Source organism: Typha angustifolia, chromosome 2 (genome assembly GCF_048772165.1).
Source record: "Typha angustifolia cultivar Huaian chromosome 2, ASM4877216v1, whole genome shotgun sequence".
Lineage (NCBI taxonomy): Eukaryota > Viridiplantae > Streptophyta > Magnoliopsida > Poales > Typhaceae > Typha > Typha angustifolia.
Genome location: NC_133240.1, coordinates 6,702,013 through 6,729,115, shown reverse-complemented (window position 1 = coordinate 6,729,115; position 27,103 = coordinate 6,702,013). Strand labels below are relative to the sequence as shown.

General features: G+C 38.3%; 6 protein-coding genes across 8 annotated transcripts; 2 read left to right on the top strand and 4 right to left on the bottom strand.

Moving 5' to 3' along the window:
* The first annotated feature begins 198 nt into the window (after positions 1-198).
* On the top strand, positions 199-6,762 carry LOC140770683 (uncharacterized). Its single transcript, XM_073111936.1, has 5 exons — positions 199-564; positions 1,997-2,297; positions 3,888-4,046; positions 5,053-5,348; positions 6,166-6,762. The coding sequence occupies exons 1-5, from the start codon at positions 367-369 to the stop codon at positions 6,286-6,288; spliced, it is 1,077 nt and encodes a 358-aa protein (XP_072968037.1). The 5' UTR covers positions 199-366; the 3' UTR covers positions 6,289-6,762.
* A 1,008-nt stretch (positions 6,763-7,770) lies between these two features.
* On the bottom strand, positions 7,771-11,779 carry LOC140768791 (uncharacterized). 2 transcript variants are annotated; one of them, XM_073109215.1, is made up of 4 exons: positions 10,346-11,779; positions 10,177-10,261; positions 8,293-8,413; positions 7,771-8,209 (listed from the first exon to the last, which is right to left on the bottom strand). In XM_073109215.1, the coding sequence occupies exon 1, from the start codon at positions 11,538-11,540 to the stop codon at positions 10,455-10,457; it is 1,086 nt and encodes a 361-aa protein (XP_072965316.1). In that variant the 5' UTR covers positions 11,541-11,779; the 3' UTR covers positions 7,771-8,209; positions 8,293-8,413; positions 10,177-10,261; positions 10,346-10,454. The 2 variants fall into 2 exon arrangements, with proteins under 2 accessions (XP_072965316.1, XP_072965307.1); XM_073109206.1 differs by having other exon boundaries at positions 8,293-8,403.
* Positions 11,780-12,212: 433 nt separating this feature from the next.
* On the bottom strand, positions 12,213-17,095 carry LOC140768804 (vacuolar protein sorting-associated protein 22 homolog 1). 2 transcript variants are annotated; one of them, XM_073109227.1, is made up of 8 exons: positions 16,961-17,095; positions 16,552-16,616; positions 16,325-16,435; positions 14,210-14,345; positions 13,183-13,337; positions 12,900-13,007; positions 12,683-12,772; positions 12,213-12,582 (listed from the first exon to the last, which is right to left on the bottom strand). In XM_073109227.1, the coding sequence occupies exons 2-8, from the start codon at positions 16,600-16,602 to the stop codon at positions 12,466-12,468; spliced, it is 768 nt and encodes a 255-aa protein (XP_072965328.1). In that variant the 5' UTR covers positions 16,603-16,616; positions 16,961-17,095; the 3' UTR covers positions 12,213-12,465. The 2 variants fall into 2 exon arrangements, with proteins under 2 accessions (XP_072965328.1, XP_072965335.1); XM_073109234.1 differs by having other exon boundaries at positions 16,552-16,613; positions 16,961-17,084.
* Positions 17,091-18,644, top strand: LOC140768783 (uncharacterized). Its single transcript, XM_073109193.1, has one exon. The coding sequence runs from the start codon at positions 17,111-17,113 to the stop codon at positions 18,401-18,403; it is 1,293 nt and encodes a 430-aa protein (XP_072965294.1). The 5' UTR covers positions 17,091-17,110; the 3' UTR covers positions 18,404-18,644.
* A 131-nt stretch (positions 18,645-18,775) lies between these two features.
* On the bottom strand, positions 18,776-23,186 carry LOC140768819 (ras-related protein RABA4c-like). The gene is made up of 2 exons (XM_073109248.1): positions 22,541-23,186; positions 18,776-19,497 (listed from the first exon to the last, which is right to left on the bottom strand). Exons 1-2 carry the CDS (start codon positions 22,786-22,788, stop codon positions 19,023-19,025), a joined length of 723 nt encoding a protein of 240 aa, XP_072965349.1. The 5' UTR covers positions 22,789-23,186; the 3' UTR covers positions 18,776-19,022.
* Positions 23,187-25,612: 2,426 nt separating this feature from the next.
* Positions 25,613-26,664, bottom strand: LOC140768828 (ATP synthase delta chain, chloroplastic). The gene has a single exon (XM_073109258.1). The coding sequence runs from the start codon at positions 26,600-26,602 to the stop codon at positions 25,919-25,921; it is 684 nt and encodes a 227-aa protein (XP_072965359.1). The 5' UTR covers positions 26,603-26,664; the 3' UTR covers positions 25,613-25,918.
* Between the last annotated feature and the right edge of the window lie 439 nt (positions 26,665-27,103).

Sequence of the window (27,103 nt, the reverse complement as noted above, 5' to 3'; positions counted from 1 at the left end):
TGCAAAATTTCTTAGAAAATGTTATAAATTCTTTTTTTTTTTTAAATTTTATTTTACGATTAAATTATAAAATTCTCATAAACGTCGTATTTTATACTATTGACTTGATCTCGATGCACCCAAATCAGCGGCACTTCGGTCGTGTCGAACTCGCACCATCCCAAGTCGTCGTGTGTTTGCTCGCCACGTACTCCAGACCTCAGAAAGTCTTGCCTTTCTGACCTCTCTCTCGTCTTCTCCATCCTTCAATCCATCCATTTCGCGTCTCCTCTCAAACACCTTCCGGAAATCAAACGAGAGCAGAGAAATCGAGAAGATAAGTAGAGGAGTTGGGGGAAGGAGGAGGAGTAGGAGAAGAAGGAGAGGATGAGGCGGGCATCGGAGTCGCGATTGTTGCAGGAGCTTGTCCTCTACGCGGTGAGCGCGGCGCTGAGCTCCCTCGTCCTCTTCGTCGGCCTCCGCCACCTCGACCCCAACCGCGAATCGTCCAAGAAAGCCCTTCAGCAAAAGAAGGAGATCGCCAAACGACTCGGCCGCCCCCTCATCAATACCACCCCTTACGAGGTCCGGCTACTTGCCCCTTGCGATTTTGATGCCTGTACAGTGTTCGATCAAATGCCTATATGAAAACTAACCCAATGTTGTTTCTTTTTCTTTTTTTATGACATGACGAGATGCTGCTTCTTATTGCTCAATACAAAAATGAAACATTTAGATGCTGTACGTAACGGACACCAAAATTTCTTAGATTTGCAATGCCATTACTAACATCAGATTTAACCAAACTTTTTTTTCTTCAGTTTTTTCATGTATAGCCCTCTGACGTTTCTTATTTTCATGTTTCACCCCTCAAAATCATTAAAATTTTGCTTGTATACTCCTCCATTTGTGTAATGCTCGGTGTATACACGCAAATAAAGGACCTTTAGAAGGGTATACGCGTAAATGTAAAATCTTGAGGGGTGCACAACACAAATATAGTATTTTAGATGTATAGAGACATAAATATCAAAATTTGAAAGGTATGAACACAACCAAAGAAATTTGTAGCCCTTACTATTGAGAACAATCCAATCTCCTTGTTTTAGTATGTCATTACTTCTGACATTTCTGAGCCTCTGACAGGTGACATCTTATTGTAATTTGCTGCTGGAAATTTTTTTCAAACTTTTTATATGCTAACTACATCTAGAATAGATTGTTTTGACCATCAGTTGCATAATCTACTATTTTCTTTAATCCTTTGAGAAGTTGTATGGCACAAGCATTTCATATAGTTGGAATAACCCAACACAAATGTTGTATTTGTTACATTTAAGGATCCTGAGTGCTTGGTATACGTGCCAAATTTATCCAGTCAGTGTCAATCCAGCCAGTTTTTGTGAAGGTTATGAATACTGCATTGACCTAGCTATAATCCAGATAGATGACGTGGGTTACTGACAACCTGGAATCATTTGTTCACAAGAGGAACCTGCTAATATTACACAGCCTTGGAAGCAATTGTGACCTCTATTTCTTGATAGGGAGCTTTTATTTTTTTTGTCACAAATTCTAATGGGGTGTAAGCATTCTGCACAAGGTTTCTGTGGCTTGCAGTAGCAAGCTATGCCACCTCAGGGCTCTGGCCGATTGCCACATGTGAAGTCCTAGCTTATCATAATGCTATGATTCTTTCATGTCATTGATCTCATTAAAATTGTTATTCAGTACTCTCCATGTGAATTTCCTTTGACCTAGTGAAATAAAACCCCTTTGGAAGATGTTGTATTGATACCACTGTTGGCAAATGCCAAAGCATTTTGTTTAAATGCCCTGGGAATGCTCATATATAGCAGTACGGTTCTCTTTTTTTCTTCCTTCATGCAAAGTGCTTCCGCCTTCCTTAGGACATTTAGGGAGTACCATGGTACATGATTTATTCATAATTATATGCTTTCTCTGCTACTGGAATTCTAGAGAATACTTTATAAGGATATATATAATGACTTTGTAGGATGTGATAGCTTGCGATGTAATCAATCCTGATCATATCGATATGGAATTTGATTCTATCGGTGGTCTAGAACATGTGAAACGAGCGCTGTTTGAATTAGTCATCCTTCCTCTTCGTCGTCCGGAAATATTTGCACATGGAAGCCTTCTCAGTCCTCAGAAGGGAGTGCTCTTGTATGGACCACCAGGAACTGGGAAGACAATGCTTGCAAAGGCCATCGCAAAAGAGTCTGGAGCTGTTTTTATCAATGTTAGGGTTTCTAATTTAATGAGCAAATGGTTTGGGGATGCTCAAAAACTTGGTAAGTGTACTATTCTTGTCCTTCATGATATGACAGTGTATTGGGATAATATATATTCAATCATGTAGTAGATTAGATATGCCTGCTTTGGGACTTTTGATAGTTATTTATTTGCATTCATCGCGACGTAACGAAATCATGTTTATGAGATTTCTGCAAGTGCCAGCAGTATGTTGCATTTTCACTATTTCTTATGTGAATATTCTTATTGAAATTGATTAAATATAAGAAAAATAATGATTTCAGAAAGCAATATGAAAAAGGAGGATGTACAAAGCAATGCCCCAATGACAAAAGTCACTCTCTCATGCAGAGCTTTTTTGAACTACTGCCATTGAGGCCATACCAACTTTATGCCTTCAGCCTCCTATTCCTCTCAGTAGCATGGTTCAGGGAGCTCTTCTATGGACCGCTGTTTTGATGCAATGTTTCAGGCGTAATACTGTGCATACAGCGTTGTTTTGCATTACGGGGATAACCAAAAATAGGTTTGAACCCTCTTGTCAATGTCAAAACAGAAAACTATATCACAAGTATAGGTGACAGATATACATGGGTTTTTTGTTTAATGCAAATATTACATCACTATGACCATGCAGGATAATAAGTGGTTTATTTATGATATTCTATTTCCTAGTTAACAAACCTTATATTTGATTGGGAATGTGCACTGTGATCTACTTGTTAATGAATTTAGTTAATTTCTTTCATCTTTCTCATACCGGGAATACCAGAATTTTGCACTAATATGCAAGATTCTGGAACTTGGTAATGGGATCAAGACTAGTAGTTAAAAAAACGATACGTATTAGTCGTATTAGTTGTATCGGTTGTATCAACTATATCAATTTTATCAGTCGCTTGTATTAGATTAGATTTGTTTAATTATGTAAAATTCAAAATATTATTTAAAGATATAATTTTTAAAAAAATTTAGAAAAAATAACAGAAAAATAAGAAAATAAAAGTTAGTCACATATGAAGCCTAGGAACTTAAAAAAAATTAATTAAAAATTATGATGAATTTCGATTTGAATTTGATAAATTTTTGTACTTGTAAATTACTATTGCAGAACAATATTGAAGGAGAAATATCTCTTCATTATTAATTTGTAGCAGTAAGAAAAGAGAAGTTCAAGAGTGGGTGAGAAATAAATAAGAGAATGAGAAACAAAAACACTTATCTAAATTCATTAAAGTGCAAAGTAGCCGGAGGGGCCCATCGGTGATTGAATCTAGATTGTGAATTGAAGGTAAATTTTGTTATCCATTCTAGTGGAAATTTAATCATCCGTGCAAGGAAATTTGACGGAGTATCATTCTTTGGATGTCCTCACTATTTGACTTATCCACAAACCCAAGTGAGCAACCTTAGATTCTTTCCTTTCGCATTCTGTTGAGGTACTTTTGTTTACAATAATTTGAGGAGACAGCAGTCTGTAGCTAGTTTATTTATTTTCATATGCTTGTAAGCATGTTCATTGTTGTAGCTACTTTCCTGATAAACTATACTTCCTTTTTATTTTCTGAATTTGATGTTATTTTGAGATTTTTCGTGAAAACTTTCTGAATTGTCTTCATTGACTCCAGTGGCTGCTGTATTCAGTCTTGCTTACAAGCTCCAGCCTGCTATTATTTTCATTGACGAAGTTGACAGTTTCTTAGGACAGCGACGTACAACAGATCACGAAGCCATGACTAATATGAAGACCGAGTTTATGTCATTATGGGATGGTTTCACCACAGACAGTGAGTACATTGGAACTCGGTCTTCAATGTCAGCATTTTTTCTGCCAAAAATTTGGTCTAAAAAAAACTGAAATATTTTGATTGGGCTGCTATTTTATTCGTTCAATTTATTGTGCTTTTACAAGCTAGTTTGACCTTCTTAGATCTCTAGTAATTCTATTCTAGCTGTATAATTTCTCAAATAATTAACACCATGGCTCATAAAAATGTTTCTTTAAGAGATTATTCGCTACTTGCTTATCTCCAAAAGGAAACTGACATTGATTGAAAGGGAGATGAGTATTGTGTATACAGTGTACTAGGATGGTAATAGTGGATAAATTCTGAATCCCTTTCTTATGAAGGCAAAAAGGGGGAAAAAGTATTGCAATCGTGTTATACAAGATGTCATTGATAATATTGGAACAGGTAGAAATAACATGCTTAAATTATGACTGTTCCCGAGACTAGGTTGTTAATAAAGGGTTGTTCCAAGAATATGGTAAGTGGGGCAAGTTGAAGTGTCACCTTTTCAAGATGGTGAAGTTGTTTGCATGACTGTCATGTCCAACAAAACTCATGAAATCAAAGTTGCCTGAGAAGTGATTAAGTCAAAGATGAATGTGCCATGAAGGGGGAAAAAGAAAAACCAAATGGGACTTAAGATGGATCTCTGAAACAATGAGCAGAAATATGATATCATAGGTTAACCTACAGTATGGACCCGGTTGGAAATCTATGGCAAAAAGGAAGGACAAATTTAACTGAAACCATATAATTGGATTTTATGTTGTTACCAACTGACACCAAATAGTTGGGACTAAAGGATTTGTTGTTGTTGTTGTTTTTGTTGTTTCAGATGTAGTTTTTCTTTTTGTGTGTGATAACCACAAGGGGTTAAATTCTCTGGATTTCTTTTTCTAATTTTTTTTATGAATGTCTTTTCTGAACTGTATACGTTGATTTCTTCCCTATGCTGTTTGAAGGAGTCGTAAGACTCATAGTAGCTTCTATTGTGCTGTCATAGAAAATGCACGTGTGATGGTTCTTGCTGCCACAAACCGGCCATCAGAATTGGACGAGGCAATACTTAGACGATTTACACAGACCTTTGAAATTGGTATTCCTGATCAAAATGAACGAACCAAGATTCTAAAGATTGTTCTGAAGGACGAAAAAGTAGAGGAAAACATTGATTTTGATTACATAGCCAGCTTGTGTGTGGGTTTCACTGGTTCAGACATACTTGAGCTGTGCAAGCAAGCAGCCTACTTCCCTATCAGGGAGTTGCTGAATGATGAAAAGAATGGAAGGACAAGTAATGTAAGTTTTTTATTTCCCATGGATATGATTTTCATCATAAAATGAAACTACCTAGGTAAGCCATGTTGTGTAAATTCTGCTATGATTGTTAAGTTTCTCTGTGTATTATCTGCTTAACTGTTATTGTTAGAGAAATATTATAGAATATTGATTTTTGTTTTGTTCATCACAAGTTTGCACAAATAACCAATAAAGAACGGAACTTTCCAAGGATAGAGATTTACAATTTTATTTTGGTTCATTACATGAGTGCCTAAGTACAATCATGTTTAGTTGAAGCTTTAATGTTGGATGATAAGTTTACAGAATAACTACATATGATGCTTGTGTTGTTGGCTTGCCTCATTTCAATATGTAACTTTTGTGAGTTTTATCCATATATGTAACAACTAAAAACTTCTTGCAATTATAGCTCATGTCATTCTTCTGAGTCTTGAAAATATTTTGGAAAAATCACACGGTTCACAAGCTGTCATAGTCTTACCAGATTAGATACCTTATATGACCTCCCAGCTACTTCAAATTTGAACAAATTGTTTGTCCTATTCCATGAGGTAATCATTCTATATGTAAATGGTAAGAAAGTTTTCCTTGAACACAAAGTATTACATTTTCTCATTGGATTCCTCAATGGAATATTGTCATTCTTTTTGTTATGTAATGGTACTTTGGAATATATTAATATGTTTAAACTTGAGATAAGAACTTTACTAAGGTTAGAGCAAATGTTAGATAAACCACTCATGGATAAAATTTTTAACACTAGCTATTGTTTGATTTATACCATTGCACTTGTCACTTCTGCTGCATGTTGCAGAGACTAAGACCATTACGGCAATCCGACCTTGAGAAAGTAATATCAACCTCTAGAAAGGGGAAGAGATCAGCAAGCCGGCTCAGATCGGCGCTGCAATCACCAACAGTTCTAGATGAAGACTAGGACCAGAGTGCCTTTTCCAAGATAAATAAGCTCATGTCTCGGATATCACAAGACAGTGAAAGATGAAGGTGAAGACCTTTTTTCCCCTCAAGTCAGTAGGGATGGTTTCAATTGATGTTCGCGTTGTACACAAGTGCAGATATCAGCATGGTAAATTTTGTTTTGAAGTTGTGCTGGTCTGAGTCTTCATTTTCTACTTGTCCAAACTCTTGTTGTTTCATTTAATTATCCTTGTAAGTCCACTTAAGTTTATCCAACCAGAAATTAGATGGAAAACAGAAATCTGAACAGGATTGAACATCTTAGATAGACCAGCATTGTTTTGGACTTAACATGAGAACGATGTACAATATTATTTATGTACTAAGCTCGTTATGCTAGTGTGTTTATTCACAAGGAATGCAAAGGGATATTTTGTGGCATGTTGAATACACAGTAAAGAATAATGCAACTCATGGACAGTGTTATACTTAATCTTTTATCCATGGTTTTGAGGAGAGTTCTTCTTATTCGCCTTTGTGTTTGGTTGCAGTATTAGGAGAATATAATTATTGGTTGCAGTATTCGGAGAATATAATTATAACCATGGAGGTCTTTGGTTGTCAAAATATGAAGAAGAAGGGGTATCTAAAATGCCCTTGATGTTTTAAAAAAATGTCTTGGTATTCTTTACTTTTAGGAGTATTTTAATATATGCTAACTATAGACGTAGCCAAGTCATCTCTTTTGACTCTCTTATATCAACTCCAATTTGGTTGCGTAATAAGAAAAATTAAGGATAGGGATAATAAAGTAGGGATTTATTGTTGGATAAAAGATTGTGCTTTCCTAACTTTTTGTTTGATGTTTATAAGAAAAAAAAAATGCGGATAGAATTCATAATTATGTTGGATAAAAGTAAGGTGTTTAATTATAATAGTTAGGATAGGGAGAGGAATAATCAAATTGCTCTTAATTGTGGTTTTATGTATAGTAGATGTTTGTAATTTTATTATATATATAGAAAGATATTATACTATTTACCATAATTATCAGATTCACCTCTAATATTTAGAGGAACTACAAACAACACCTTACATTTTGACTATATTATAAATAAAGCTCTCTATTTTTATTTTGCATAAATTAACACTCTCATTTGCTACAAAAAGAGTACTAAGCAACGACCTGAGCGCAGTTTAATTTAACAGGCCATTTCAAATGTCATTTAAGTGAGGGTTGAGGGTAAAGTTGGGTGGCAAACCATATTTATCACAGTTCTTTTTCTATAATCCCAGTTAATTAACACCTATTTGGTCTCTATTTTTTAAGATACCAAAGGGGAAATTTAGGTGGTTTTTGGCTACAAATTATGAATAAGAGATCCCTAATCCATGGATAGGAGTGCCTTGTTCCTCAACCAAACGCCAATGCTAAGTTCATTTACCCTTTAACAACATCAGCAGAACAGGATCAAGTATAAGAAGGTACCATGGTAATGTATGATCAAGTGCTGAACTAATGGATCTTTGCAATTGCAAGTCCTTTGACTCCACCGTTCGTTTTAGGGTTGTCAAGAATAATCACAAGCTCGGATAGAAGTGTGAAACATTGGTGAAAAACGAAGGAACTGCTTCTTTTCTTAGAAAAAGAACTTTCTCCTTCACTACATGAAAGCTACTCTACCAATAATCAATACCTTTCCCCTTCTCCCCAAAGATTATGTGAAAACGACGATTTACAACCCTGACAAGGGATTGTTCTTTGTATACGTTCCAACCCTTGACTCAGAGTGAAATGCTGTTTGAAAAGCTGAAGGGATTCTTCAATTAAACAGAGAATGGAGCTTCATTTCTTAGTTCACCAGAGCCATATGGTTGGATGGATGCTCTTCATAACTGGCTATCGATCACTTCACTCTCAGTTCAGTACTTGGATGAATCTGAAAGTTTTCGACCCATAACAAATTATATTAGAATTTAAGTCTAAATTGTTTCTGTGTGGAAGTGGGGAGATATTCCTTACTCTTTCAATCAGCAAGTCACTGCCGAGCTCTGCTGAAATTTACTGGAAAAAAAAGTTTGACACACGAATATATCTCTTTCGCGGTTCCTGAATGTGAGTTTCATGTTGAACCTGCAGCAAGCTTTCCACAATTTAAATCAAGAACTAGTATGGATCTCCAATTTGACCAAACTAATAAATTGCATGTAATTATTTGACTCCTTGTATGCTATCAGGTTAAGTTACAAAGTAAATGTATGTATCACTACATAAAGTAAAACATTTACGCTCTCCAAATGGCTTCATCACAAAAAAAGTGTACGAAGAAAACTTAAACTTGATAATTTGTACAGGCAGTCAAACATGTGTATCTTTTCATAGGAAACAGACTTCAAGTTTCAGTTTAAATTGTGAGAATCACATGGGTTTCAATAAAATGGCACATACATATATACATATTCAACTAGCCATCATAAATTTGTACTTCTTTTCATCTCATGATTTTCTTAGATGATATCTTGTTCTCTCGTTACAAGGTACTAACCTATAAGATATATTTACACTATGTTGCCCCTCTTCAAATTATAGAACAGTAGGTGTACTACATATGTTTAAGTACATAACTAGATTGTTTTGCAGGCAATGGATATACCTGAACTTCCATAAACATGGTATTGCACTGCCATTTTTGTTCAAGTTAATATACCTATACATTAGCAATTTGAAATATTTGTATGGTTCTTATACGAATAAAAGATTGTAAGGGTTTGATGGGTTTATTTCCTGCTGAGTCTTGAAAAATCTATAATAATTGCATAAGGGTCTTCAGGTAACCTAAGATACTATGTTGAACATCAACAGTTAACATGGATCAAGCTTGTCTCAAGCAAATGCAAGACCTGAGGTATCAGAGCAGTACATAATTACACAAGTTAGAAATCAGTAAACCAAAATATTGTTTTCACTTAGTTCACTAATGTAGCATCAAGCAATTCGACATCCATAAGATACGAAGTAAGATTAAGAAGCAATTCGACATCCAGACATATCCTTATCTTACTAAAAAAAGAGTCTTTGAAACAATTCTGTCAAGAAATACCAGGCAATGACCAATGAGTAGCCCAAAGCTTAGAGGTTCAAGCTGTTGGAATCAATGAAAGAAATAACTCCCATCAAATAAATACAGTATTACATCCATTTCCCCACCTGAATATGAAGTAGAAAATGAGCAACAAAGCTGCATGAGAGTTTCATGCCATATGCAGCAATCCATTACTCTCATATAGAGAAATATCAAGCCAGTACAGAAAAATATCACTTTGATGAGTTTACCATGAGGACAATATTTAGTCATCTACATAGACTCTGCATGATCGAATATTAAGTTTTTGCTACAAAAAATGTAGAAGACACAATGAGAAATTATTCATCCGGAGAAGGTCAAATTCTCAAAATCTGGACTTTATGGATTAGGAATTAGATTACTTAATAAATGTTGGCATCACTATCTAGATCTGGCTCTCCAAATTGCAATTTAATATTCCAAGATCTCTTATACTATGTGGTTTAGTATCTTTACCTAGCTTGCAACTCAGCAGTAGAAAATTAAAGCATACTACCTTCTATTTCCAAGTAACATTGCTTATAGATCACAAATGGATAATTTATTTTCCTTTTCATATTCCAGGAAAGTTTAGATGCTCGTTTATATCCAGAAGAGTAATTAGCAATTCTTCCTCTTCGGAAATTCATTATAAACACCTAATAACAAAATGTGAAATGGTACGTGATATAAAAGTACTAATGTCAAGAGGCACCACACGATCAATATTTTTTATATGAAAATATCATATCTAATAATAATAGTAAAAGTTTCAAACCCAAGTTCAGATAAAAGAAACTCACTTCTTACAAATCACTTCGCGAGTCTTGTCCACCACAAACTGCAACCCAAAGGCTACTCTTGTATGTGATTGCAACCACTAAAGTACTGCACAATAATTTAATCCTAGATAAAACAAGGATTACCTTGTATAAGAACACACAATGTATATCAAAAAGGCAAACGGCATACCAGATATCTAACAATATTCCATCTTTGATGCCTTCAAGCTATCTGAATGTACCCTGCGACCCGATTTCAATAAAGCCTTCTGTTCTAAGAAAGAAACTTTTAGGCTAATTTAGGACAGGCTTGGCAGAACCCAAATAGGTGGTAAAGAGGTCTGACTTCTAAGCAAACCAGGTGAAGCAACAGAGACAGTCTCGAGGCACCTATCCTTTAAGGAGAATTCACACCACCCATCTGCATTCCTTCCTGCAAAGTAGACACAATTCTCTCTGACTCCCAAGCAAGGAGGCACAACGGATGCCGCAAACCCTCCCAATCCAATAAAAAGAGCCCTTCCATCCAAACTCTTCAGCTCCACCCACCCACCACCGCCGAAAGCCCACCTGAAGATACTGAACTCGAAGCAACAAACCAGCAACAGCTCCTCGCCAGACTTGGCTAGAAACCTTTGACTGTTCCGTTTCCATTCCACATCCAATGAATCTTCCAAAAGCGTAAATTGGGGGCAAGGGGCAAGATCCACTAATGCGAGGCGGCCATTAATCAGTGCAAAGAGCCTTCCCTGGAAAAAGATCATATCGTGGATTAAATGTGCAGGGCCCCAGGAGTGCACTTTCCACAGTGAATCTCCCAACCAGCTAAATTGGATTGTAGAATTGCCGGGGTGGAACAAAACCATCAAACATTGCGGCGACGAGGGCGGCGAGGACAAGATCACGCGGCGGAACGGCTCGGGGGATCTTGGGAGGCGGATATGGTCGCCGGAGAAGAGGTTCCAGAGGAGGATCCTGGAGCGGGGGGGCTCGGTGGAGGTGACAAGGAAGCCGTGGGAGAAGGCAAGGGAGAAGCGGGAGTAGAGACGCCACGGTAGCTGGAAATTGTAGAGGCGGCGGCGGGAGATATCGAAGAAGGCCTCGGTGTAGCTCGGGAAGCGGGTGAGGAGGATGAGAGGAGATTGCGAGGCGAGGGTTTCGGGGCAAGGGGAGGAGATCGAGCGCCAGTTGCGGCACACGCCGCGGAAGGAGAAGAAGTCTTCTAGAGTTTCGAGGCGGCCGAGGATGGAGAAGAGCATGGAGTCGATTAGGCCGGACCAATCCCTCTCCTCCTCCTCCGATTTCTTAGTAGGATTGAGATTGAACTCGAGATACGAAATTTCGCTCGTCAATCGTTCGACGAATTGCCTCCTTCGCGTCTTCATGTTTTCCTCTCCTTCCTCCTACTCCTCTCTCGGTGGACAGGAAGGAGCGGGAGCAAAAGAAGGGTTTTGAGGAGGACCAGCAGTCAGCAGAGCAAGTCGTAGGCGGCGGCGCCACACGAAGAAGGAATACGTTTCTCAATCCGACCCGTTAAGCATCATTCGGATACGGGTCGGATGCTATCCGGTAGCATCATTTGAGATTGGTTGAGCTCAAGGTAATAACTGGAATGAGCTTTTGCGAATCACGAAGCATTATTCAATGGCTAAAATTGCATTACATCTTCCGTCACAAATATAAATGCAAAGTTCGTGATGTATATTTATATATGTGGCCTTTGATTCTTATACTTGTATATTGATCTACTATGTATTTATATCCTATTATTATTCATTAAATAAGTGGAAAGATCAACTCACAAATTTATTACCGTTGACTATTGACTAATCATGTACTTAAAGACATCATTACTTAGCTAAGATAATGCTTCTCTAACTATCATGGAAATTTTAGCAAAAGATACCGACAAAGAAAAAGATGGTCAGAAGAAATGAGTGAAAGAAGAACAGATGATTGGTTCAATAGTTGACAAGGATTTATATAGGAAGTTAAGTAGAAGATGGAACTTTCAATTCACCTAATTCTTATGCCAAACTTATTCAAGTACAAGATCATGGCCTAGACATCCAAAATTCCAAACTGAGAAAAAGATAAAAGAATCTTGTTCCATGAGATCTATCATACAATAGGCCAGTAGCTGCCAGAAAGAAGATTTTCTTGTTCAAAATAATTTCAACAGCTTGAAGCATAGAAAAAGAAATAAAAAAATACACAGAATTTGCTTCTATGCAGGTGGGTTGGCTTGAATCTTTGTTTGGAATTTCTTGAGAATGTACACCAGGGTGAACAAATTAGAGACATGCATAATTAAGAATCAATACCCAATCCATCAGATCCAGCAGCCACAGAAATGGGAGCAACACAGGGGAACCAATAATGGCGCTTTCCATCTCTATGACCATCATCAATCATAGCAAGTCCTTCCTGGATTAACCGATATGAAGAATCAGTAAGTATACAAGAAAAAAAAAAATACATACATAGATATATATAAGGGACATATCAGTCCATTTGCGATGCTTACTTTCAACAAAGTTTCAAGTGCATCAGCTGCACGGCCCGAGGACCATGAAAGCGTCTTCTCAACCTGCTCTACAGTTGCATAGCCCTGACCCTGCATGATAATAACATTGCTACTACCTCATTATGTTCAAAAGGTGCAAACACTACCGAAGACCTGAGAAGAATACATGCAAGTATCAAAAAGCCTTATGTATCAAAAGTTCTGAAGAAGAACAAACCTGAGCCACTTCCAAAATTTCATTATGGTCTCTGTTCAACTCAGTAGGAACAGATCGAACAAGTTTTCTTTTCCCAATTGAAATTACTCCAAAACCACTACCCAAGACCTGAAAGTTCATGTACCAGAAGTTCATCAGGACCTAATTTTTAATTAGATATTCCATGAGTAAACCAAGATCCTACATGGCTTGGAATGCAAGAGGTGGTGCCAAAAGAATAATAAGCCAAACGTACATGCGAAGCTAACTTGCAAAAATAAAATCATTAACTTTAGTTTCTCACCTTTAGCTTACTTATAGCACGCAGGCAGTCATCTTCGGATACTGGATCCCGAGCAGCTTTTCTCTTTTGACAGAGTAGAGTGCAAAGCTCCTGCAAACTGATCAGACCACCATTGGTTGATCTGGTTGCCATGCAAATGTCAACAATCTGAACTCCTGCCTCATCAAACAGTTCCAATTAAAAAGAGGAAATTCTAAGTAATACTTCCATGATAGAAAAAGATGTTTTTTTCCAGATGCAAGCAATGATACATGAGAGAGAATGAAATTTGAACCCAATATGGTATGAACTTTGAAGGGTGAGAAATGTTTTAAACATGACTTGTCTGTTTTTACAGGAAACATGCTTTTAACCTAGTAAGGAAATAAACAGAATATGTAATGCAAAGTATACATTCCTGCATAGGTATGTGTCCACTAGTGTAATCTGCTTAGATGATCTGCTGATAACTTATAAGTAACTTTTTGGATTAGTTTAGACATTTCTACATGAGGTATGGTACTTCAGCCCATTAGTTGCACTGATATGTTGAAATCCAAGTATCAATGCTATATCTGACAACCTACACTTACCAACCAAACGATAGATCACCCTCTGAAAGTCTACTTGGCATGCTTACCTTGTATACTTTGATGATAAAGAATTATTTTAACTGGACATATGACAAAGATCATAAGATCTCCATCATGTGGCTCAACTAAAGTGTATGTGATGCAGAAATGCAAAAATATCTTATTGGAATATAAAATTGTGAGACCAAATCTAACCAAATTCATATAAACAAAGTCTTCCAAGCTATAACAGGTACAATCCAAATTAGGAGATCCCAGTACAGGGACTGAAATAGAAAGAAATTGAAACTTGATTAAAAAGTTCATCTTTCTAGTTTCTGTCCTACTTGCCAATTTTCTAGAGCATACTGTTGTAATTCATTCAATCATCAAGATAAATATGGGAGCAAATCCAAACAACTTAAAGCTTACATAGATACTGCAGTATAATTATGGACAAGACAAAAAATACCAACCCAGCTCATAGTAGAAGTCACCAATCCCTAAAAGCTCTGCCCAAACTCCCTTATTAGAAGCTAAGGGATCCACACCAACTTTTGCACACATCTCATGGAACTGCGCTCTGAATGTAGGGTTCTTACGGATGTCATTCTGGATTGCCACAAGATATAGTAACTTACTAAGGAATATTTAAACATGATATGTAGTCTTTAAGAGTTGCAAATTTGAATCGCAGAAAGCTCAAACTTACATCTTGTAGCATTTTCAAGTATACATTTATCAAGCATGATGGTGTCAGATTGGGTTGATAAAAGAGAAGAGAATGTACAAACCAGTAAAAGAGTAATAACTCCATTGAATTCAAGTATGGCGAAACAAACGACAGTTATTGCTTATTAAAGTTTTGCATGTCTGTTCCCATCTCTACTAAGTGCATCCTTTCCTCAAGTTTAGTTTAAGCTCCTCCAAATTTCTTCAGAGGAATAGGGAATTCATTCATGTTTACCTTGATTGCAACTGAGTCAGAATACTAAAATCCTTATAATGTCCAGGTAATTGTATCAGCATTCTATTGAAGCGAGAACTTTTGTGGGGTACATCGCATCTAATACATCACATAATCAGGTTCCATATAAATGGCAAAATCCCAAGAAAGAGCACTACAAGTTGGTAAACTTAAATATGGTGCAAAGTGCAAGCACTAAAAGCAGAGAACTTTGAAATTTGTACATGTGAGGTACATCATCAAGGTGTAATTTAAAAGGAATGTGATTTCAATTACTGGGATGATAGATGGCTTATTTTTCAGAGACTTAAATTAGGAAGGAATTAAGGATAGCTCAACATAGAGGAAATCAGAAAACCTTTTTTTTCCAAAGCAAATCATCTTGCATTCCCCATACTGCGCAAGTATGTAGAGACACCTTGTCGTTATTGATCCCAAAAAAATAGATATTCAACTTAGTTTGACCCAAAATTTTATGCTATTTAGAGGAATTAGAGATGACTCATTGAAAAATATCAACATAATCTAACCTAAACCCCATATTTAGCCCATTTTCAGGTCTTTTTAATTTGTACTCCTCTCTTACACTTAATTTAAGTTGTTTAAGCTTCACTAAGTACTCATAAGTCATAAGCTGCTCTGGGGTTGAAGAAACCTTGAGCCTACCAACTAGGAGGAGTATCCAAATATGCTCCATATCTAGGTAAATAAATGGTAGACATGGGTATAAGCTGCTCTGAGGTTGAAGAAACCTTGAGCCATACAAACTAGGAGTATTGGAGTATCCATATAAGCTCCATATCTATGTTGATAAATTGGTAGACATGGTACATGCCGAGCATGATAAAGTGGCATCACAATCTACAATATATGTAGTGATATGACGTCAGTTTTCTCAATCCAATTTCCTGAGTTGGCATGATGGTCTATCTATAATTACACATCCTATATCTATGTTCAAGCTTAAAGGCCTTGTATTTGTATGTTGTGTAATATGATTAGAATAGATTTCTACCAACTATAAATAATAAAGTAGCTAAAAGTTCAGATTTTTAATTCAATACTATAATATACATAGCTCTAGCACACTAAATGTGAATCATGTTCCTTTCCTGGAAGGTCAGTGAATAAATAAGAAATAGTACAAGAATCAGTAAATTATTCTCCATCCTTATTGTAGAACTGTCACATTGCACTTTGTTCTATCTTGGAAAAAAAAACAAATGCTTCTTCAGGCACAAGACCTTAGTATCACATAAAATTCAGAAAGCCAAGAGCGTGAATCAACTAGAGCTTATTGCAAAATCCTCTCATCTATTTCCTTTTTCTTTGTTGAATATTTTCGCAAATATAAGTTCTCCCAAATATATGTATCAATAAACCCATTTCTATAAATCAAGACGTAAAACTTAATTAACTTACTGGCTATGTAAATTGAAATCTTAGTGCCCATCGAAGCAAAAGTTAAAGGAGAAGGTGATGGCATTGTGGAATTATTCCACTGACAAAAGACCCTAGCGGAGTACCAAATAAGATAAGTATCGACTTGCATATAAGCATTCAGCAAAAATAAAACAGATAAAGTACCCAAAAAAAAAAAGAACAGGAAAGAAAAAATTATCACCTTATGTTTGCGAGCAAAATCTTCTAATTGAGATCGAAATGTTTCAAGTTGTTCCTTCATGAGATCTGTTCTTATCTTGGCAACATTTTCACCAACTAACCGATATTGATCCTGAGATTATTGATGAAAAAACGAAAAAGAGAGAAGGGAATTACTTAAAGGGTACAAAAACTTGACTAGCATTCTGAGCAATTATGAACGAAAATGAAGGGAAAAGGGGGGAATACCCGAGTAGCTGCTGCACTCTGCAAACCCGAAATCCCTGGTCGTCTTCTCATTTTCTCAAGACCTGCTGTAAGAAATATACAGGATTGTATTAATTTTAATGTAGAGCAAATGTAAAGGCTGAACTTTTGCTCTCTGGGGAATATACTAAGAGGCATTAAGCGAAGTACAGAGAGAAAGGTTGCTATTTACTCGTCTCGACCTTCGTTTTGCTGTCGAACTATCGTTTAATTATGTATAATTCTAAAAAAAATCATACATATGCAGGAAAAATTTAAAAAAATTCAGTAAAAATTAAAGGAGAATGAAAAAAAAAAAAATAGATTACTCACCGCGGAGTGAGAAAAGGAGGAGAGAGAGAGAGGAGAGAAACCAAAAGCAAGAAAAATAATCCAAAAAAAAAGCACCGACCTCGCCGGAGAGCACCTCGCCTTACTTCGATCCGATGGATCCACCTTGGAGCAGCGCGGATCCACCGATGTTCGGATCGCCGGAGATGATGAAGACGCGTGGGGGAGAGAGCTTTCGGTTGGATTGGGGCACGAGGACATCGACCCTTTGATGCCCCGATATCGGATGCTGATCAAAATCCTAACATTATCCGACCCGCATTGGACCCGTATCATGGGAAAAATCGGCGTTTCGAGGGGAGGGGGGGATGCGTTCATGCGTCCTGCGACCAACCGTATCGGATCGGGTCTTACTAAACCTTCAAAACCTACCCATAACACGCCGTTGTCCTCTCCCTCTCCACTCTCCACCCTCCACTCTCCACTCTCTCCCATGGCGGCTATCTCCGCCACTTCCCATGCTAGCGCCTTTCTCTTCTCTCCCAAAACTCTAACACTCAAAACCCCCTCTTCTCTTCTCCTCCGATCGCACCAAATCCTGACCCCCATCTCCCTCTCTCTCCCCTCCCGATGCGCACGAAGCTTCTCTTCTCCGCCGCCTCTCAAGGCCATCCTCTCCTCCTCCGCCGCCGCCGCCGTATCCGCTGATCTCGAGTCCACCCGCGTAAACCTAAAGTCCCGCCTCGCCGCCGGCGAGGTCCTCTACGGCCTCTTCCTCCTCTCCTCATCCCCCACCCTCGCCGAGATCGCCGGCCTCGCCGGCTACGACTACGTCGTCGTCGACATGGAGCACGGGCCCGGCGGCATCTCCGACGCCCTCCCCTGCCTCCGTGCCCTCGCCGCCGTCGGTACCCCGGCGATTCTCCGCCTTCCTGACTCCTCCCCCGCCTGGGCCAAGAAGGCCCTCGACCTCGGCCCGGCCGGCGTCATGTTCCCCTCCGTCTGCTCTCCCCGCGAAGCCGAGCTCGCCGTCTCCTACTGCCGCTTCCCGCCCCGCGGCGTGCGGGGGTCCGCGCACACCGTCGTGCGCGCGTCCGCGTACGGGATGGACGACAGCTACCTAGCAAGGTGCGAAGAGGAGACCTTGATAATGATCCAGGCGGAGACGGCGGCGGCGGTGGCAGAGATCGAGGCGATCGCGGCCGTCGACGGGGTCGACGTGGTGCAGATGGGGCCGTTGGATCTGAGCGCGAGCATGGGGTACTTGTGGGACCCGGGGAACCGGAAGGTGAGGGAGGCAGTGAAGGAGGCGGAAAGGAGAGTGTTGGGTATGGTGGGAAGGAAGGAGAAGAGGGTTTACTTGGGAGGGTTCGCGATGCCGCACGATGCCCCGGAACAGCTTAAGCTGAGGGGATATCACATGGTGGCCGGCGCGGTCGACATCGGGATGTTTCGGAAGGCCGCAGTGGAGGACGTGAGAAGGTTTAAGAGCGCAGAGGTGGAGATTGGGGAGGAGGACGGCGAAGAGGAGAAGCCTGACGACGATAAGTACTGGAGTGAGTAAGTAGGCATTTTAACAACTTGTTCTTTGTTTTCCCTTCCATTTGTATTCCTTTTTCGGTTTTTGATCGTAGAAAGGAAGGAGGGAGGGAGAAGAATGGTTGCATGTAAGTTGTTTGTTAGAATGCCTGAGCTAGTAATATTGCTTTTCTTTGGAGTCAATAAGATTGGGTCTTTTAATAGAAAAAATTATGATTTAAGTCCTCTAATATACTCTGCTTTAAAGCTACCATTCTAGGTTTTGAAGACATTAGAGAACAGTAAAGCAGCACTTTTTATTCAGTGTCAGACAAAATCATTGACTTCTCCTAATAAGATTGCAAAAATATCAAATGCAGTAGTGCTAGATCACATAATACACTTATAACATGTTCACTGTTTCAAGAAGAAAGTATAAATGTATAATTGTAATTTTCCAATAGTTTCTATGCCTAGTGTGTAATAGCCAGATTTTCACTGAATAAAAATCATACTGAAAGCATGAAATCATATCTAAATTCAATTTACACAAAGCCAAACATGCTTTCTTCTCAAACCCTTGTCATCAACAAATGGACTGTGACTTCTAAATGCTGTCACTTACCATCATAACCAAGTAGACATTACAAAACTATGCACAGGAGTCACACACAAGCACACTGAGATCCTTTCCTCATAGCACTGGTTTCCATCATAGAAACCTCAGACAGCACTGATACCTTGGTTCCTTTTAGCACCAATATATCTTTTGATTCATTTCCACCATTCATCTTTCTTGCTTCATCCAACTCCAGAGCCTTCCTTGAAACTACTGCGTATATCTCATCTATAAGGCTCAGGAAAGCTCTTTCCACATGTTCTCCAGTAAGAGCAGATGCCTCGGAAAAGAACAGTCCTTGTTCCTCTGCAAATTCAATAGCTTCTTCTGTTGAGACCGCCCTTTTCTGAGTAAGGTCAGCCTTGTTTCCGATCAGCATGACAACGATAGACTTGTCGGCATGGGCTCGCAGTTCTTCGACCCACCTTGCTACGTGATCAAATGTTTGTCTCCTTGTGACATCGTAGACTAGCATGGCACCAAGTGCTCCTCTGTAGTAAGCACTGGTCACTGCTCTGTACCTGCATTCAAGACCTATACCAATGAGAAGACAGAGCAAGTTGTTGCTCTTTTTAGTTAAAGGGTTTGTTTTAGTTAGTTAGATTGGGATTTCTTCATTAGATACTAGAATGGCAGACATCAAGATTCACTGGGTTTTGGATATTAGGTGTGCTAATCCGTAATTAGAATAAGGTTCAGACAGTTACAGCTTTGATGATCACGCATCAAAATTCTACTGTCTGCCTATATTATTTGTCAGTGCAGCACTGCAGCTTTGAGTACAAATCATTTATATGAAAGCAACCTGCATGTAATTCTAACATGCTTTTCTGATGTGCTTAGTAGATGCATTAAACATACATCTTAAGGATTTAGTGGTTTACTCTTATGAAGCAGTATCAGATATTTGATATTTATTTTTCAAATTTATTTATCACTAAGACAAGAATTTCTATTAGAGATGGAAAATACTTGACAAGAAATTGCCTAAAAGTTATGTCAATTTATATGTGACAATAACACTTGTTTCCATTGAAGTGAATGCTACATCAAATATCTGGATATTCTTGGCAATGGCTTACATAAAACTATGATACAAGCAAAGGCTTTACATAAAGTTATGTAAATCTAAGCTACTACTGTTGATTCCTAGCATTCTGAAGTGTATTCCTTTGGTGTCTTCTCTATATTAACATGCATATTATTTCAACCGGACTAGTCGATTTGGTTGTGTCCTAAGTCTTATAGGACATCATGATATTATCTGTCCAAAAGGAGCAGCTAGGATCTCTCTGAAGCATGTATGGCTGGTTTCTCCTTCTGAAGTTTGATGATTCTGGTCAACCTAAGGTCAGATGCTTTAAAAGATTAAATATTCTGAGCAGGAGAATCCATACCAAAATTGCAAATTATATGGATGAGTAGATTTGCAAGGTAACTGTTCCACTCCAGATAGAAAGATAAGCATCAGTTTCCTTCAGCATTTGTTGTGGTTACACATGATATACTTGCTTTCATTCTTGTATGTCTTTGGAAAAGTTCTCTAATTCTAACTATAGTTGATCAAATGATCAGGAGCTTACTATATTTAATATGTTACAAGTGTATTCCAGGTATTATTTTAAATTGAGCAATAACTTAGTGTGCAAGCTAATGTGTCTCTCCTGTACTCCAGCATATCTTGCTTTTAGAAATCAATATCAGAGTCTGATGATGACATGCATCAAAATCCCAGTCAATTTTGACAATAAGATACATAAGTTGTTGATTACTTAAATATTCTTTCCTGTGTTCTGGTGCGTGTGTTTGTGTGTCCATTCATTACAGCAAAGAGTCCATTGAATTGGAATACTGGTAGTATACACAGTATATATAATATACTCAGTAAAAAGAAAAGAAAAGAAAAGAAAACAGTATGTGCAGCTAATATAAGTCAAAAACCATAGGGGTGGTAAAGATACAATGAGAAATAACTGAGTGCTGTTTGGCTGTCTGTATTATAGAGAGTTGACAAACTATTATGGTTTTTGAGAATATTGACAGACTATTATGGTTGTAACTTGTACTTATTTTGAATTGTTTCAGAACCTTTTGCAGATTCTTTGCAGCCTTGTATTGAACATAACTTTCTTTTGACATTTTATTCTAGTAAAATTGACAAATAACACACTACATTTTGTGTTTATTATTATTTACACCCTGCCTTTTTAGACCTTTATTATGGCCCAACTCCTATCTTTTGCTTGTATTGCTTAAAGGGCGATTTGAGTTTAATTTTCACTTAATACTAACTTAATGGTACTTGTTTACATGTATACTTTTGAAGCTCCTTCTTTACTTATATACACTTTTAAACTTCATATTTGCATGAAAACCCTTCAAAACATAACACTTCTGATTACTTTCTCTCTCTCCCTCTCTCTCTCTCTATATATATATATATTAAAATCTGAAGCATTTAAGAGATAAAAACAACAAAAATGTTATGATTCGAGAGCAATGTATCCACACAAAAATTGAAGGTTTTAAAAGGTATCCATACAAAAACCAAGTATTTTGAGAGGTATATATACATACAATATTCTAAGTTTGTCATTTGGCAAGTGCAGTTAGTTAAAACGTAAACGACGGTACAGTAAATTTCTTTTCATTTTAATTGTTCTACAGGATAATAGATCACAGGCCAAGTATCCATTGCAATAAATTCTTATCCATTTGCCAATATGTTCATCAGGGTTGTTGGATGTCATAGTTGTCTTTATAGCCAAAGAGCAACTCCACTGCCATCCACCAACTCTTCCAATCCCAAGCTTAACCTCTCATTAATCCCTAGACCTAGATTTATTTCTTATAAATAATTGAATAAATCTTCTGACATATCTAAAATTCTCTATAATTTTATATTGAATAAATATTTTTAAATTCGACTTATAATTTAATTAAATATGATGATAAATAAAATATATCAATTACACTTTAGTCTACACCACAGAAAAAGTATAAAGTGATAAAAGAATACAAACAAAACCATTGAGAGGTAAATCGTCCTCTAAAAATTCCATTGCCGTGGCTCCCAGGGAAAAGAAGAAAGAAAGAAAGAAAGAAAGAAAGAAAAGAAAGATAAACGCGTTAGAAGGAGAGAGAGAGAGCAAAGGAACAACAAATCTGAGATCGTATAAAACATTGGGACACGGATTGATTCGTTACTGGACCCACAAGTGACAGTTACAGGTCACACACGAAGGGCAGTCAAATACGTCTTTAATTTTAGATATTAAAACCACCATGGACCACTAAACTTGGTGCTCTAATCCCAGGATTACGTCTCTGTTTGCTCTAGCAACTCTCCCCAATCTTTCTTATGACCTTTTTAATCTTGTGTGTTCATCTACTAGTTCTTCCCAGAAGAAAGATTCTTGGGGGGAGTAATGAAATATAGGGTCTACTAGTGGAATTAAGGATACCAAGCAGCAGCTGCTTCTAACTCTGGGAGTCTGATCAATATTAAGAATCTATAGTGAATCTAGTGGGGGGGATGAGGAGAGAAGGGAATTAGAAGCATACCTCTCTTGACCAGCAGTGTCCCAAATCTGGGCCTTGATGTGCTTCCTGTTGAGGGTCAGCGTCCGAGTCTGGAACTCCACCCCAATGGTGGACTTGGAATCAAGGAAGAACTCATCTTTTGTGAACCTCCCCAGGAGCTGCGTCTTCCCAACTGCAGAATCCCCCACCACCACTATCTTGAACACATAGTCTATCTCCACCTCCTTCTCCTCCTCCCAGTTCTTGCCTTCCTCATCCTCTCTCCCCATAATCTCTCTTCTTCTTCTTCTTCTTCTTCTTTTATCTCTAATAACACTGGCTATCTTTATCCAATTCTTCTTGAGGGAAGAGTGGTAGTTGGTGTGGGAGAAATATATAGGAGAAACACAAGAAGAAGAAGAAGAAGAAGAAGAAGAAGAAGGAGAAGACAAAAGGACTAGAGTTTAGGTGGGAACTAGTGATTGATGTTCTCCTTTTGGGGAGAAGGTTAGTTTTGTAAAGAAGCATGCTAGGTTGCTTGCTTTGCTTATACAAAGGAGTCGTCATGGTAGAAGAGTCCCTTCATTATTGAATGCATAACAGAGACAATTGAGTTGGGGTCATTTTGGATTTTGGATTATGGACTAGAACTGGTCCAAATTTGGAGATCACTGAGTTTTTATTGGACTGTAGTTTATAATATTCAAGATACTATAATTTTTGAAAAGATTATCAAGAAAACATCTTACTACCTTTCACACGATGGGAAATACTCCAGATTAACTTTAATCTAGCAATAGATGACTGTCCTGTTACTTAATTTTAAAAGCTAAAAACCAAATAATTAAAAGTACCTCATTTGATCTTAGAGTTAGGTTATTTAAACTTTAATAAGAGCAAGAAAATTTAAATGAAATCCTAGGGTGGTCAACCTGCTCCACTGTGGAGCAATCACTCCAAGTAGTAGCTGGCCTTCTTTTTCCTTCTTCTTTGATGAACTTTTGTGCGTACTAATTATGCCATATAACGATATAAAAATGGGGAAAGTAAGAAGCATGGCCCAGGCTGAGTTGATGGGTTTCTTTTTCTTTTATGTGAACTGTTGTTTAATTAATTAGGTTTAATTTTTAAGTAACTCCAATTCATGTCAGGTTTCACTAAGATGGTGATGCAGTTGTTATTGCTACAAACTTTTCTCTGGAGTATGAAGGTAAGACATTACTTTCAATGTTCTTGAGTCCAATCAGATGTCATTCTCAATTAAGCCTAGTTTGCAATTAATCTTCCTCTCACCTGATTAGTAGTGTATCTTTCACTATAAGTCTCTAACAACCAGCAATTCAGCAATGCAAACTACTTAGTCATCTCATCACATCTTCTAACTAATATTTCTGGGCCATGCTATGTTAGAATATAAAACATACAAATTATTATTCTCTAACAACTTAAATTTTTAGAATAGTTAGTACATTAACATAGTAGGTTTTCTCATTGCCCATTAACCTAATTGATACCACTACATGTCTGCACACTTTCTCTTTTAATTTTTATAGAGATTATTACACCTAAACCTCCTCAACCCTGTAAACTCTAAAATACCTCTTTTGTTAGGTGCCCATTTAATTTTTTTAATTAAAAAATCTCTATTTTAGGTGTCTAAGAGCTGTTTGCCTCTTATTTAGAGAAGCAGGAGAGGGAAAAAGAATATTTGAGAAAGAAATGGTCATTTGATAGTTTTCATCTACAGGGTCAACTAGTTGGGAGATATTAGATTGTTGAAATAGTTTAAGTGTCGGAGAAAAAAAAGTGAGAATCTATATAAAATTGAGCAATAGTTTAGAAAGGATTATAACAGACTTATATATATATATATATTGCATTATTTCATTGTATCAATGATAATCTCAAAGCCCTCATCATGATCATGGCAAATGATAGAGGACTAAACAGGGCTTGTTAAAACTATGGAGATGGTATAATGACATGGTTAAGCATGCTCTACACCTTGCCTCAGATTATTTTCATAGGTTGTCCAGGCATGCAAAACTCAACACAATGACATTTGAAAACACTTATATGGTTTGCTCTTTGTACTCATAGTCTCATACTGATACTTGGCATGTGAGAAGCTTGTCGGGTGCTTATTACAACAAGGGCCAATTCTTCTCTTTCTTTCTGTTTCTTTTTTTTGTATCACAAGGAGTCCACCTTACAATAATGACAACAGCACAATATATTAAGGTAAACTTTGGCAAAACATTTGTAAGATGTAACTCTTTATTATCTAAAGGATTTTTTTAGCATAATTTTTCATGTAGGAGTATTGAATTCAAAGCGCCAATTTCATACATAAAAGCATTTGTTTTAATTTAAAGTGTCAGTTTCATACATAAAAATATTTGTAAGAGTATCTAAGCATTTGTTTCCTCCATTGTCGACGAGGAAGCAGAGGGTTCAACCCTCACCGGTGGCAAGAAGAGCTTGCTAGAAAGTAGAGCGGTGAAAGGTTTGGTTGAATGAGTCTTTGGCTCTTTCTAGAGCTCTCATATTGGCTAGAACAGAGTTCTCCATCCTTGATACAATTAGTCATACTCGCTTATGCTATGGCAAACCCTAACCCTTGCCCCAGTACCACTCCAGGCTTGATTACCAAGGTTTACAAAGGAATGGAGGGAGAGAGGAGAGAGGAGGAGACGCTCAGTGAGGATGACAATGCTCTGGTGAGGACAACAGCGACTTCAATGAGGGAATCAGGATCTTGATGACTTGGACAGGAGCAGCTTCGGTCTTCTAAGTTTGAGATTTGAGAGAGTTCGATACATATATACGTATTGCTACAGTATCAAGCCTAATACATTCGAGTTAAAAAAATCAGCTCGGCTCGGCTCGGCTCATTTAGAGTTGAAGCCAAGCTCTAAATGAGCCGAATCCACAAGCCCATGGGCTTTTTTTTTTTTTTTTTTTCCGACGCTACTACCCACAGAAATAACAAGGCTAAAGTACCTTTTCACCCTTACAAACTGTGACTCAGTGTTGCAAAACAACTTAAAATTAAATCCACTTGAATTATATTGTTATATTGAGTAGGGTTCGTGTGAGTCATCCTAGTAGGCATTAAATGCATATTAATACATTACATATATTTGATGACTCCGATTACACTCGACACATAGGTCGTAGAATTTTAAAGTGAACATAATTAAAACTGTTCGAATGTTTGCAATTGATGTACGAGACTCACTTGGAGTTGGAGGTGTCTGCTATTATTATTTAGTGGAATTTGGCTAATAATTAAACTCCAGTAGACACTACTAAATACAACTAAAATAACTAATTTTTCTTGCATCTATTGCAACAGTATGAATATTGAAGGCGAGTTTGCCAAATGTAAGCAAAGAGCTTCCATTGTACTGAGAAATTTCACTGTGAAGCAAAGAGGTGCCTCACCTTCACCTTCTCCGCTCCACTCTTCCTCTGCACCGCCCTCGCGATCCCGGCCAACTCCGCCTCCTCCATCCTCCTCCCCGCCGCCACCACCACCACCTCCGCCGCCGTCGCCGCTGCCCCGCTCAGCTGAGCACAGATCCTCCCAAACTCCTCCATCACCTCCCGAACCAACCCCACCTTCCCCTTCCTCACCAGCATCCGCACCAGCGCCACCAACTTCCCGTACATCCCTCCCCCCGCCGCGTCCACCACGGCCGCCGCCTTCCTATCATCCCCGGCGGCCGGATCGGCGAGGACGGCGCCCACCCGCCGCATCAACCGCCGCGCGTCGCGACCGGCCGCTGCGAGGACGCCGTCGCAGCTGGCGGCGTCGGCGAGGGCGGCCGCGTAGCCGGTGGCGGCGCGGCGGTGGGTTAGGGTTTGCTCGGGAGGAAGGTGGGGTCGGGGTTTGAGGGGAGGAGAGAGGTTGGGGAGAGGGAGAGGGAGAGGGAGAGGCGGGGGAGGGGGTTTGGCGGAGAGGAGGGTGAAGTATTGGTGGAGTTGTTTGTGGTGAGTTATTGGGCGATGGAGATTGAGGAGGTTTGGGGAGTCTTTGGGGTTGGATTGGAGGAAGGAGGTTGGGAGGAGGGAGGAGGTGGGGTTGGAGATGGCGTCCATTTTGGAGAGAAGAGAAGGTGGACGGAAATGGAATGAGAGGAGGTGAGAAGAGATGAGGAGTAGTTATTCACCATCACATGCTACTTATCTCCTTCTTAATAGCATAGAAATATTTGCGTCCGCAAATTAAAGGGATTACTTTTATATATTTTAATTTTATTATTACTTGCATCCTACTTCACCGATATATTTATCATTCAACACCAACAGTTTAGATTTAATTATAAAAAATATTAGTTTTTTTCTTAAAAATGTAATCACGTACATCAGTTATAGATTTTTAGAGACTCTGACTCTGATATCCTTTTCACAGGTAGAGCTCCTATCAGATACGGTGATACTATGTTCATCGAAACCTGGGAGCTGAGAGAGACCATGCAGCAAGCGAGAAAATTAGAAATTCACAACTAGATCATTGAGATTAACTCTCCGGCTGTACTTTTTACGATCAAAATTAGAGAAGCACACTGGTCTGTGAAGAACATGCTCTGTGATATAAAG